The sequence below is a fragment of the Dasypus novemcinctus genome, chromosome 11, assembly GCF_030445035.2.
Source record: "Dasypus novemcinctus isolate mDasNov1 chromosome 11, mDasNov1.1.hap2, whole genome shotgun sequence".
In the NCBI taxonomy this organism is placed as follows: Eukaryota; Metazoa; Chordata; class Mammalia; order Cingulata; family Dasypodidae; genus Dasypus; species Dasypus novemcinctus.
Genome location: NC_080683.1, coordinates 73513365 through 73527710, shown reverse-complemented (window position 1 = coordinate 73527710; position 14346 = coordinate 73513365). Strand labels below are relative to the sequence as shown.

At 35.4% G+C, this 14346-nt stretch overlaps 1 protein-coding gene across 2 annotated transcripts in view; it reads left to right on the top strand.

Moving 5' to 3' along the window:
• The window catches only part of FBXL4 (F-box and leucine rich repeat protein 4), a 93603-nt gene extending 80872 nt beyond the window's left edge, over positions 1-12731 (top strand). For both annotated transcript variants that reach the window (XM_012527310.4, XM_004463785.4), the window contains exons 7-9: positions 1093-1164; positions 6751-7063; positions 11707-12731. In XM_012527310.4, the coding sequence (XP_012382764.1) occupies positions 1093-1164; positions 6751-7063; positions 11707-11870 (549 nt within the window). In that variant the 3' untranslated portion in view covers positions 11871-12731. The remainder of the gene's footprint in view (positions 1-1092; positions 1165-6750; positions 7064-11706) is intronic.
• Positions 12732-14346: the final 1615 nt, after the last annotated feature.

The following is a 14346-nucleotide window of genomic DNA, read 5'->3' as shown; positions in this document are numbered from 1 at the left end:
CTTAGACTTAAGTCTTGTATCCTTCTTGAGACTGTTTTAACTATTATTTTACTTTTAAGTAAATTATTTTATCTGAACTACTTTGTTACTTTATCTTCTCCCTGAGAATCCTGTATAGGGTTTGACTAGATATTTTGTATTGTAATTGACATTCTTAACACCATCACCCCAGTGATATTTTTTAGTTTCTGAAAACTTGAAATAGGCTAAGCAGGCTTTATAACCATCCTAATTTTGTTAGGTGTGATTCAGTTCAAATGTTTAGAAAGACCTCATGCCATGTAAGTTTGAATATGATGTTCCTTAATTTATAAAAGACAAACTAGTGTTTTATTGTTTTTACAGTTTTTCATGGCAGTCATTTCACCAAGTAAAACTATGACTAAAGATATTTTAGATGTTAATTATATAGCAGGCTAGCATATTTTTGGGTTTCTTTAATAGTGAAACTGTTTTTATTGCACAGGATGGTTGGCTTAAATGGCAGGAACATGACTAGAAAATACATGTTATGTATGTTTCAGTCAGCATGTTGCTAGTGACAGGTGCTCAATGGTTGTTGGTATCCTTGTCAGCAAAGAGACTCCTTTGACATTAAAGTCACCAGCTCAGTCCTGATTTGAGGAGACTCTATTGGCAGTTCCATCAGGCCGCAGCTGACCAGTGAATGTCAGAGCTGCCGCTGTTCTTCAGGAGTGTCATCTGTGTGGTGGTTTGTTGTTTTGCTTTGTTTTGTAGGGGCTGGGTGTGGAGTTAGCCTAGCTTATTTTTCAGTCCTAACCAGACTTTCAAATTGTTTATCATTGGAAAATGAACTCAGCAGTCATAGGAAAAAATAAGTATCTTCAGGTATGCCAAACCATATACAAAGTGCACTTACATAGAGACTAGTAATGATTACCTTGACTCCAAACCAATCAATGGTTGGAGCACCTGGGGACTCATTAAATGGCATTTGTGGTGTCTGTACCCTAGGTTTGAGCTGTATTTCAGGAAAAGCTCTGACAGCCTTTAATGTCTAATTGACCTCTTCTCTTTGTCTCACTTCTTTTTACTTTCAATATTTGCCTCTGATGTGGTCCCTGATGGCAGCAAACAGCCCTTCTCAGCATTTTGAACTTCTGTTCAGAACTTCAGCACCTCAGTTTGGGTAGTTGTGTAATGGTGAGTATTTGAAAATTCTCTATGTAGATGCAGTCTCTTGTTCTCTCTTTCTTCCCATGTGTCAGTTTTATGTTCCCTACTCTGACCCACCCCACCCACTTACACCCACATTTTTTCAGATTTATGGTTTATTGTTTTGTACCCCATTTTTGAACATTTTTCTTACGTTGGAGAGTATGTCTGACGCATTGACATTTATCTCCAAGAACAAGGAAAGAAATGTAATCTGGTGGAAAGAGTTTGGTTCTGCCTCAAGTCAGATGTTATCTCCCACCAAGTTATTTACGTATCTGGGTTTCTTTACCCAAATTTTCATAAAGCTAAACTCTGAGATTATTTCCTGGAAATGATGGTAATAGGCTTATTTTATTTATTTGCCTTTATGTTTATTTACTATCCTCTGGGCAAAATAAAAAGATGGCCAACCTGTATTGGAACTCAGTCTTTTTTGAAATTTTATTCATTTGTAAAATCCAAAAGTTTAGGGACTATTGAATTAGATAATATTCTAAAGTCCTTTCCATAATTAAAATTATGATATTACATATCCCTGAAAGATTTAATGTAGTGAGTTAAATCTAAATTACATAGGTTATAAATAATACTAAGACTTCAAGGGACACTAGAACTCATAGTGTAAGAGTATGTATGGGGGCGGGGAGAGGAGGGAGGTAGGTCAGTGCTTACCAGAAATGCTTCTCCCAATATAAGTGCTTCTGAATGATTTCATTCCTTTTCACTTCCCTACCCACAAGACATATATTTAGGAGATCCTCAAGTCATTCCAGTTTTGCAGCCACTTAGGAGGAGGACCTGAGTGAAGCAAAATGGTTACAAGATTCCTAAGCATTTATCCTGATCATCAGGATAAATGCTTAGAATCAACAGTCAAGGTCCATGACCTAGAAACGATATATTTGAAATCTTTTGGAGCTCAGCAATGACTTTAGAACTACCCCAAGATTTAGTAGCCATAGGCTACAAAGACCTTTTATAATGACATATTCATCTCTGTGTCCATCTTTAATCCTGGTGGTTAGACCAGTTTAAGCCCCAAGTATAGGCTTATGCCAATTCCAGACTCTGGAAACAATCTTGGGAGCCCACTGACTCAGCATTAGGTTCTCCTTACTGCTGTTTACTCCTCAAGCTATTTCACAGATTTCTATTGGTTCTTCTAGTGGCTCTTCTGAGTTGGGCCATTGAAACTGGATGGCAGATCATGTGACAACACACCAGCCAGTTACTGCCACTTGGATCTTTGCATATAGCTAGACTGCCCTCTTTAGATTGGCAAGGACTAAGTTTAGTTTTAAGAAGGTGTTCCCTTATTCTGTCTTTTTATCCTCCTTAAACTGGAGCAACATGCCGTAGAAAAGCAGGCTTCTGACCATGAACTCTTCATAGTTAGGATTTTGTATATATTTATAGTTTGAATTAAATGTATTTTTTTAAGGAGGTACTGGGGATTGAACCCATGAACCTCATATATGGAACGCAGGCACTCAAACCCTTGAGCTACACCCATTCCCAGTATTATATGTCTTTTGACTTTAAGTCAGCAGTTTCCAAAGTTGACCCGTGGAACTTAAGTCCTGAAGTATATCAATTAAAGGGTTAGGGTGGTAGGGGAGATTCCTAATCAAAATTAGAAAATGATGCAACTATCTCATTTTCTTGGAGTTTTACTATGGTATGTCCTACAACAAAGAAAGCCATTTACCTTTGCTTAAACCAGTGTTTTTGTCCAACCTTATCTGACTACTGAACCCATTTTTCTATATTCTACCTATCATTATGTAATACAATGGGAAATGCTACTTTAGAAAAATGTGCTATTTTTAAGTTGAAGTAGTTACTAATAAAATATTGTTACCATTGACATTTATTCCCCAGAAAATGAAGTTTTAAGGTATGGAAAATGATATTCAAAAACATTGTGAATTTACTGTTACTCCCACTAAAGTCACTCCTTACTTGTCATAGAAATATTGTTCTTACTTCAGAACAGGTCCAGGTTTCACCAGGATAGTAGAACAGACAGCTCTTAGTTGATAACATAATATCATTTCAATTTGACCAAAAGGCAGGATGACTCATTTGATATTTTTTCATTTTGACTATTAAAATAATAGTCATTTTCAGATTTATTATTTCTATGGAAGATGTATGAATAAATAGAGCACTGTGTTGACTTTGCATGTCTTCACTGAGAGTTTTCCTAATGCATATTTTTTCTATATTGAATATAATAATGTAGATACTGAATTAGATATGCCACACTTTTTTCCTGAAGTTAATCTTAGTGCCACACATAATCAGTTTGATAGATTTACAATGACAAGAACTTCTAAAGAGTAATACCTCACCAGTAACAAAACCTAGGTGGTATTGTCAGTGCCATAAACATTTTTGGTAGAACTCTGGAAATTTTCATTTTTCCTTTCCTTAGAAAATTGAATAACTGGTCATTTCTTTGGTTTAAAATTTTATTTTATTATCCATGATAATAGAAGGCAGTAAAAGAATAGATTATATAACTCCGAAGTTATCAGAAGTTTGCTTTAACTACTGGTTTTAACTTTCTCTTCCACCAAATCTTTTAACAAATTTGTAGGCAAGTTATATTGGTTAGAATTAGATTCACCTGTCAGTGATATAGAAAAACCCAAATGTCTGTGGTATAAATAAAATGAGGTTTTATTTCTCTTTATATAAACAAAGATAATTATTGAGTTTTGTATTTCTTTTCTAATTCAATCCTGTTAGTCCTAGGAAGAGGGGGAATAAAATGACCCATTGGTAGAATGAGAGAAAGAAAAGTAAAGAGCATACATAATTATCAAGGCCAACAATATTTTAGCTTCCAAGTATGTATCATCCAATGTGCAAACTATTAGCCACATGCAGATATTGAGAACTTGAAATGTGGCTTGTCCAAATTATGATGTGATACCAGTGTGAAATATACACCATATTTTGAAGGCTTCATTCCATAAAAAGATAAAATATTTCAATATTTTTTCTTTTGATAACATGTTGAAATGATAATGTTATGGATGTGTTTGGTCGAATAAAATATTAAAACTAACTTTACCTTCCCTTTTACTTTTAAAACATAACTAAGAAAATATAAAATCATGTGTCATTTGTACTATATTTCTTTTGTGTAGTGCTGCTTGAATAATTTTAAGTTGGCAAAGTTAAGGAATTGTAAGACCTAGCTTACATCATCTTAAGTTTCCTACTAATTGTATGAACCTGGTCAAGCCATCTAACTTCTTGGTGACAGTTCCTCTATGATATCATATTTTTCAATTAGTGAAAAGGAATAAGAAAGTAAATGGAAAAAAAGTCTAATCTCTTAGGAAAAAAAGAGTTGGTGCCTTAGTATGGAATGGATAATTTTCTGTGTTTCCTCTCACATGCATTGGATAAGAAGGCAGCTCTGCTTGCTTTGTGAGTGGGAGTGGGTTTTTGGTTGGCAGATGCTATTTGTGAAAACTTAAAAATAAGGGATACTGATCTAAATTCCTAATTTAAGTTGGAGAACTTGCACATGCGACAGCACGTGTGTAATTCAGTGTAATTCAGAAGAGGGTTGTAATTAGTATGGTATGTTGCATTTAATCCAGTAATAAGTATTGGTTTGATTCTTATTTGTCCAGCCCTAAACGTCTTTGCACCTTGTGTGTTAAATAATGCTATGAACATTTCACAGCAAAGAACTATTGAATGAATTTCACACTGAATAGTATGCTGATAGACATTAGTCCATATGCCACTGAGATTGTCCTGATACAAATGTAATACCATCAAAATCATGGGTTTCAGAAAGGTTTTTTTTTTTTTAATTTCTTCTTTCTAAAAAAGGTAATTGGCTGAACTAATTATCAAAACTACAATCTTTTGTTGTTCAGTTATACTAACTTAAGGAGATAGTTATATTCACCCAACCTGCTTTTCGTCTTCTGCATGATTCCACTACATACACACGGTTGCTGAAGACCAAAAACTTGGAAGTCACCATTGATTACACCCTTTCCATCACCATTATATCTAATCCATAACTCTTTGGTTCTGACTTAAAAATATTTTCCCAAATCTGTTCATTTCTCCAGTTCCACGGCTACCATCCTAATCCGAGGCCCATTCATCTCTCCTTTGAACTACTGCAAGCATCTTGACTGGGCTTCCACCTCCGTTCTCACCCACCTTAGTCCACTGTCAAGACAGCAGCCAGATTTTTGTTTTTGTTTTCATGCAAATCATATCATACCACTCCTTTGCTTAAAATCCTCCTTTGACTTCTTGTAGTACTTAAAATAAGCACTCGGACTACTTCGATGGCCTAAGTGGCCTAGCCTTGCTTAACTCTGTGCCCTCATAGCCTAGTCCTCTCCCTCACAGCCCTTGGACCATAGTCTGTTTTTGCTCCTTGAATGCACCAGACTCACTCCCTCTCGGAGGCCTTTGCATTTGCTTTGCCTCTGCCTCCATAGCTTCTCGTGAACTTTTTATTCAGTTCTCAGCTTATTTGTCATGTCCTCAGAGAATCTTTCCCTGGATAGTTTAATTCACCACCTCTCAACTCTTGCCACTCTAACTGCTCTCACAACACTGGTTTATTTTCACACCCTGTCTCACTCTCTGAGTTTATTTTGCTCATTTATTTGTTAGTATGTCTTTCCTCAAAATATGTGAGCAAAGTTTATGTTTTTTTGTTCACTGCTGTTCCCAGGATCTAGAGAGGTGCTGGCATATAGTAGGTGTATAAATATTTATTGAACAAATGAATAAACAAATGAAAAGAAGAAAGTAAATAATCAAAGGAAATGTTTGCTATTTTGTTTCCTTTTGACTAGTAATAATTTTGACAACTGTTTTAAACAAAATCAAACCTCTTAAAAGAACCTATTTAAAGAAACACTATTAAAGCAATAAAGTCCAAGAACTGAAATGCTTAATCCTTGATAAGTAGAGGCTTGTCCTGTGAGCATGAAGTAAGTTATTGGACCCCACCAATAACTGACAATAATTAACATAATTTAAATTATTTTGATATTTCATATGCTATCCCCAAATGCCTCATTTAACCCTAAACTAGTATCCTTATTTATACTATTAGCATTTCCACATAGTGTTTTAGAGCCTACCAAAGTATGCATCTTGATCAGGGAGATCTTCTGTACCCACCAAAATGTATTGATCACATATAAAATAGAAGAAACTATGTCCTTTCAGCAAGTAGCAGCAGCGAGGTCAAAATGGGAGGCATTAAAGAGCAACACATAATCCTTAAATTTTTCAAGAGAGACAGAAAATCTCTGGCTGCTTTGGCATTTAAGTCATCGACATCCTCTGTTTGGAGTTCTGTTAAGTGGGTTTCTAAGTAAGTAATTACTTTTGTTCTTTTATGAAACAATGGCAGATCTGTAAGCATGTGTGGGCAGATCTGCATTAAAGAGAATGGGTATGTTTACATGTAAGCAAACAATAAGAGATTATTAAGAATGTTCTAACTGGCTATTAACAGTTGCATTTCTGAGCATAAAATATAAAAGATTGGAATTGCTTGATTTCCAGATTGAAGACTATGATGTGATAGCCAGCATGATAGGAGCAAAGTGTAAAAATCTGCGGACCCTGGACCTGTGGAGATGTAAGAATATTACTGAGAACGGGATAGCAGAACTGGCTTCTGGGTGTCAGCTTCTGGAGGAGCTCGACCTCGGGTGGTGCCCCACTTTGCAGAGCAGCACCGGATGCTTCATCAGACTTGCACGCCAGCTTCCAAACTTGCAGAAACTCTTTCTTACAGCTAACAGGTCTGTGTGTGACACAGACATTGAAGAACTGGCATGCAATTGTATCAGATTACGGCAACTGGACATATTAGGTAAGGATGCAATATCAACATTAGTTTTAAATCCCATTTCCTTGATACAAAAACTGATTTCAGATATTTCGCAAAAGAAAACAAATAAAAACCTTTCTGGATCAAATAAGAATTTTCATCTCAGAAGACCACTTGGTTTGATATGGAGGGAGGGAGAGAGGGAGAAATTATATATGCACCTAAGTAAAATAGGACTTGATACACTGCCACCACCAATTTTCAATGCTGATTACAGTGGTAGTCAATTGAAAATGTCTGAACTTGTTCTCAGCAGTGAAGACAATAACAGAATATTATCGTTGAGGCTATCAGGAAGCGCCACATAACCTCAATTCTTGGTCTGGTGAGAAGAGTGAGAATTTACATGAGCTATGTTCTTCGTTTTTATTAAGGACAGAAAAGAAGTAGTACATTTGTATAAAGAATTCAGGTTAGATTAGAGAAAAGTTTTGTTTTTAAATTCTTGATTAAGGAATATTGTGAAAAACCCATCCCTGATAATCTTAGTTTTTTAAGAATAGTTCTACTCTAAGGCAGATGTACTAAAATAATTCTTGCCACTTCTGGGATTCTTTGTGTCCTTAGTACTTTCATCAGCAATAAACCCTATGATATTTTGTTACTTTTTACTTTAGTCTGAGGTACTAGCCTTGCCACAATTAAAACTGCCCGCATACTTGGTACTTTGTGAACTCACAAACACTTGCAGTGTGTCCTCTGGTAATCTATTAGTACTAATAGATTGGTCCATGAAGTGCTAATAGTACATAAAGTGCTTCTCCTCCATCCTTTCCTGCCTTTTTTTGGAGGTACTGGAGTTTGAACCCAGGACCTCATACATGGGAAGCAGGTGCTCAACCACTGAGCTACATCTGCACCCCAACAAAAGCTGGTTTTTCATTTTGTTTTGTTTGTTTGTTTTTTGTTTTTAGGAGCTACCGGGGATTAAACCTGGTACCTTGTACATGGGAAGCAGGCATTCAAGCACTTGAGCTGATCCACTCCTCTTTACAGTTTTTTAAGCATTTGATACCTGTGTCTATGGTTTCAGTTAAAAATCTCTCCATCGTCTAAATTTATGTTACATTCATGGATACTGCTTATGTACTTGGATATTATTTATTCAATATACTTTTAAGCAGAAATTCTTGAGTACTTATTATATGCACACTTAGGCTAAGTTGCACCTATGTTATATTTTAATTACTCTCCACAGCCCTGGCAGTTTTATATTATTGTCCTTTCATAGATGAGGACACCAAGATTCAGAAATACACAGGGTCACAAGAGTTAGTAAGTGGCAGAGCCAGGTTTCCAAGGTCAGTACTCTTCTTTTCCCCACACTACTACCACTTACCTCGTAGCTTTTCCTTCCCACTCATTCTTCCCACCACACCTTGAATTATCCTAGATCTTTCATAAGAGAAGTATTTTTGAAAAGTTCAAGAAAAAGTCATGAATTCACAGGGAGAATGAAGAAAGGTGGCAAGGGCCTTTTCAAATGGATCACCCCTGGCTTCAGTTCAGAGGATGGTGCTATTGTTGGTTAAAACCTGTTTGACAGCCCCTCCCCCAGCCCCCCAAAAAGCATCATATACTAGTTACAAATAGTAACTGGTGTCTGAAAAAAGTTGTTAAGAACCATAAAGAAGCCATCAAAACTGATAATAAAACTAATGTCCATTTGTGATGAACAATGGGTTGTTTGTCAAGTGGCCTAACTTTGGCACGTTAAATGTACAGATTACTTTATAGAGGCATAAAGGAAACATTAATAAGTATAATGGCTTCCTTTTTAAAACATTTGTAACTTTCATAAGCATAAGAGCAAGAAAGTTCTGTTATGTACTGTGTCATCACTAATTAAAGATAAAAGACAGCCATCATGCAAATATGCATGAACTTCGTATTTCAAATATAAAGAGCATAGTAAGCAATAGTATCAATTATAACCAATAATTATTAATTATAATGTTAGAAGCAGATGTACTATGTGATATATATTGTGATATATTATATACTTGATTTAATTCTTGCAACAGTAAAATGAGGGAGTTAGAGGTAAGTTACTATTAATAACCATAGAGCTACAGATGAGGAAACTGAGGCTCAGACAGGTGAAGAGATTTGCCCAGGGTCTCACAATTAGTAATGGTGGAATCCAGACTCAAACTAGAGTCTATGCTCCTAAGCACTATGTTATATTGTCCTTATTCAATATTTTTGTTGGTTTTTAAAAAAATTTTCCTTTCATCCATAAGTGTTAGAATCCTGTTTTTCCAAGGATTCTTGTTAAGCCAGGATGAGTCTTTTTTTTTTTTTTGTCATTTTATGACCAGAACATATGAGTTTTAAGTGGCATGCCTGCTTTATGATGAAAATATATATTGATTCATCCTCAGTATAAAGTTAAGATCCCTGCCTTCAAAGAGTTTATAACCTAGTAAGGAGTGAAATAAGTATAGAGATAGTTGTGCAAGCTAGAGGCAAGTCCATTTTGATGGGGCTCAAAGAAAAGAGAGAACATACATGAGTAGAGATAAAGGGAGAGCTTTATTTTGAAGGTTAATAGATAATTGAAAGAGATTCTTGAAAGGTGACTAAGAAACAGGACAAGGCAGGCATTTTAGGCAGAAGGAGAAGGATAAAACAAGCACAGGCGCTAAAAATACAGATTATCTTTTGAGAATTGGTAATCTTATTAGTCTTAAAATAGCAGTGTAATAAGGACTTTCATGGAGAGTTTTAACACCAGGATGAGTAATCTGCACAAAAATGAACAAGGACGTATCATTATAGGGTTTTAATTAGGGGGTAATATATTCAGAACCCTATTTTAGGGAGATTGATTTGGAAACAAGTGACAGGAGAAGAAAGATCTCTCTCAAAATCATAGAGATTTGCTACAGTAACCATGTAATGAGGATTCCAAACCAGGTGAAACTAACCATCCATCCATTAATTCTTTTGCTCCTTACACATTTATTGAACATGTAGTGTGCCAGGCATTGTTTTAAGCACTGGAGATATAGCAGTGAACAAGATAGATATGGCCCCTGTCCTGTAGGAGCAGTAGACTCTAAAAACATAACTGTGTAAGTGGATAAGTGCTGGTAACAGTGCAAAGTACTCTGAAAGCATAGGATAGGGGACCCTAGCCTTGTTCCTTTTTAAATCTCCACCGTCTTTCCCTGGCAGTCTCTTAGGCTTTAGTGAACTCCTAGTTTATCAGGAAACTCAAGACTAATGGGCAGGATGGCAAAAAGAAAACAGTCACAATCCTAGGTGAAAAACACCACCATAGCTAAGTGTCTTAGTTGAAGTTCTCAGATTGCATGTAATAGAAGCCCACTTGAGATAACTTGAGCAAAAGAAAAAGAATTATTATGAAGATACAGGTATATCTCTCAGATCCTGTGGGTAAACGCTCTGGTCAGTCGTCCAGGGTGACTGGGAAACAATGAAAAAGCAAGAAAGCTATTTTATTCTTTGTCCTTCCTTTCCTGCTCTGCATGTTCAGGAACTCCCCTACCTCCTACCCCCACCCTTCTGTACGCTCAAAAAGACTGTTACATCTGCTTCTCCTTTTTGAGTTTGCCTTGTTCTTTTTCTCATCTTCCTGGCCATCTCTACTTTTCTGTGTACATCTGACCAAGTAACAACCCCAACACAGCTTTACAGTCTCTAGTTCAAGGGCTCTGTGACCACCAAAGGATTCCATGAATCTGAATCCCCAGGAATCTGGATTGATGAGATTTGGGTCCTATCACAGATACAGCTTCTGGAGCCCATGAAGGATTTCTCAGAGAAAAAAGGCATAGGTTAAAATTTTCAGATCTCTTAAAGCCCCTCTGAGTAGATGCATATATGTAACATAATTGTGATTGTTTCTTCCCAGAAAAGGTGTAAAGTCAGGTACATTTGACAACAGATGACATCTTAGAATCAAGTAATATTTGGTATTTTTAAGTGCCTGCCATGTATCAGTGCATTCCATAATTTATATAATTTAGTGTCCAACTGAATATCCCATAAGCACTTCAGATTTAACATGGGTTAAATAGAATATAATCATCATCTGTCTTCCTTTTGTACCATTTTATACCCACCAGTTGCAGTTATCAAATTGTATTGTAGTTATTTGCTTTCAGTGCTGGTGAGTGACTTCCTTAGTGTTTTACTCATCTTTGCATCCCTAGTGCCTAACACAGACTCTACAGGGTAGTTACTCATTAATTGCATTGCATGGGATTAAAGATTGAATCGTTGGCAAGCATTGCTGCCTGATTTGACCCATGGCTAAGGAAAATGAGAGGTGAAAACAGCTTTGAGGCAGGGTAACAGAATTACACAGGTCTGAAGGAGCTGATTTGAAGGGGTAGGAGGTGGGAATGAAGGTAGTTGGTAGTGTTGACAAGATCCAGGTCCTAAATGCCAAACTGCTGGGCATAATTAAGCTTTTAAAAAAATTTTTTTACAGAACCATTTCAATAGAAAATCTTTTATTTAAAAATGTTTGTAATTTTTAAGTGATAATTTAAGTGTATTCTAAACAATAAGTAATAAAGGAACTCTAAATTAGGACATTATGTTTTTAAATGTTAGACTTTAAGGTGTTTTATTTGGTTTTATATTTCAAACAGGAACAAGAATGGTAAGTCCGGCATCTCTGAGAAAACTCCTGGAATCTTGTAAAGATCTCTCCTTACTTGACGTGTCCTTCTGCTCAGAGATTGATAACAAAGCTGTGCTAGAACTGAGTGCTAGCTTTCCAAAAGTGTTCATAAAAAAGAGTTTTACTCAGTGACTTAATATATATTGTGTAATAAAATCAATATGCTTTGTGGGGTTTTGTTTTGGGGTGTTTTGCCTCTTGACTTGTTTAGTTTCGTTTTTATAATGGTGAGGATTTAGACATTTATAGATTTTAAAGCAAAATTATGAAATTGTCTAATAAATCAAGTAAAAATGTAAACTAATGTTTTCACAAAATATGGCAATCATTTGTCTTCAAGAAGATGTGAGTAGCTGGTATTTTTTTTACTTATATTAATCAGTGACATTCTTTAGTCAGTAATTATACAATTAATAAAAGAGTAATAAGGAAACATAACTTATTTTTAAAGGAATGCTTTGCACAATAAAGTATCATAATATTTATGCAAAAATAAAGTTAGTTTTTCACACCTCCATGCAAAAAATATTGAATGCCTCATTTATGACCTGGTCAGTATTTTGTGTGGTATGTATAAAACTGTCAGAGCTAGTTGGAGAAAGACTTGTCTTTCCATCTTGTGATATTATTTTTAGCTGATGCATTTTTTGAAAGATATGTGTTTCTTTTTCTTTTTGATTAAAGTAGTATGCTGTCTTGTAGTATATCTTTAATGCTACATTAAGTTCATCTAAATAAATTTGTGGCAGAAACGAAGAAAAGGGAGTTACCTGATTTTTTCGTGCATTGGTGTCAAATGCTTATTGTTTTATAGCTTAAAATGTATAAGAGAACCACTCAAAACAGGCTTCCTTTCAGTGTATTAGATTATGTCATATTGTGCTATGTCAGTTTATCCTTTCCTCTCAGTGTATTCGATTATGTCATATTGTGCTATGTCAGCTTATCCTCCAAAAACTAAAACAGAAGAAAAAACTTTACAATCCAGAAAAATTTGTCTGTGATTCTTCCTTATATTGGTGTTTTAACTGGTATAAAAGATGAAACACTTATTTTTTAAAGAATATATCCATTAAGAGTTAATTTACAATAACTATTCAACCTGAAAATTTTTTAGTTTTTTCACATTTACCTATTTCACTATTGAATAATACCAGTGTAAAAATACAGGCATAATCAAGAACAAGAGGTAAACTACTAAACTAAATAGATTTCCAACTGCTATGCACATGCTTAGAAATTTGCTGAAGGTTTAAGTCTTCTGAATTCTACATGGATTCTATTTATATTTTTTTCCTGTCCTCTAGCAAATTTAATAAGTAGAAATCAGCTACAGTGGGAAAAAAAAAATGAAAAAGCAATCTAACATTCTTTATAAGTGAACTGATTTAGTTATGCTACTAAGAAAGTAGACAAAGCATTTTGTTACATGAAAAAGCAGGGCTATTTTGAATAGCAAACTAATATTATGTGCTGTGTGTTACAAAATTCATTTTGCCCCTCAAGGCTAAACGTTGTCTCCCAAACTTTGCCTGTCCCAAAGGGGTCCTGTAGAATTGTGCTGTCCAATATGGTAACCACTGATCACATGTAGATATTTTAATTCTAATTCACTTAAATTTAATAAAAAATTCAGTTCCTCGGTTGTGGTAGCTCCTGTGTTCAGCAGTCACATGTTGCATTAACAACAATAGTTCCATTAGCCAGAAGAAGTCATTAGTCCCTTGGGCTAGTGGTTATCATATTGGACAGCTCAGATTTAGAACATTTTCATCATCACAGAAGTTTTGTTGAACACCACAGGCACTACTCTAGAATTTCTTGTTATAAGATGTATGCATGCTTTTAAAAAGCACATTGAATTTAGAAATTAGCACAGTTAGTATGTATCTGTAGGGTATTTTCAACAGCACATTTATTAAAGATTCCACCCCCACCCCCACCCCCGCCCCAAGTTCTTAAGCTGGTGAATTTGTATACATGGCAAAGAGTAGATACTGAGTAAATATTTATTGAGTGAATAAGAATGTATTGTTGAGTTAAAACATATAAAATGTCAAATTTTTAAAATACCTTATAAATTAGTAGTAGTACTCCGTTGTTTGCAAGAATAAAGAATGTAATATTGTGAAATTTAAAATATTAAAAACTCGTGCAGTCTCTGTTCCACATACACAATCATCTGCATGAGAATTGTCCCATGGTATGCCCCCACTTTACCTTCTCTTAGTGAAAGAAAAGGCCATTTGGAAAAGGGCTCCTTTGTCTTTCATCATCATCTTCATGTACTTGGAATTTTTTTTCATTCACAAATGTAGGTAAACATTTTAAATACCATTCTATTCATGGGACTCTATGAGAGAGGAATCATTACTACTCCCATTCACAGAGGAGGAAACTAAGTTTAAGGTACTTACTCATCATCATGTAGCAGAGCCAGGATAGAAACCCATACCATCTGGTTTTCGGAGAAATTCATTCAGCCTATGCTTTTAAATGTCTGGGGGTGGCTTCTGGTGCAAAAGCAAAGGTCAGCAAACTTTCTGTAAAGAGCCAGATAGTAAGTAATTTAGATTTTCTGGCCTAAGAGGTAAAATTGAGGATGTTA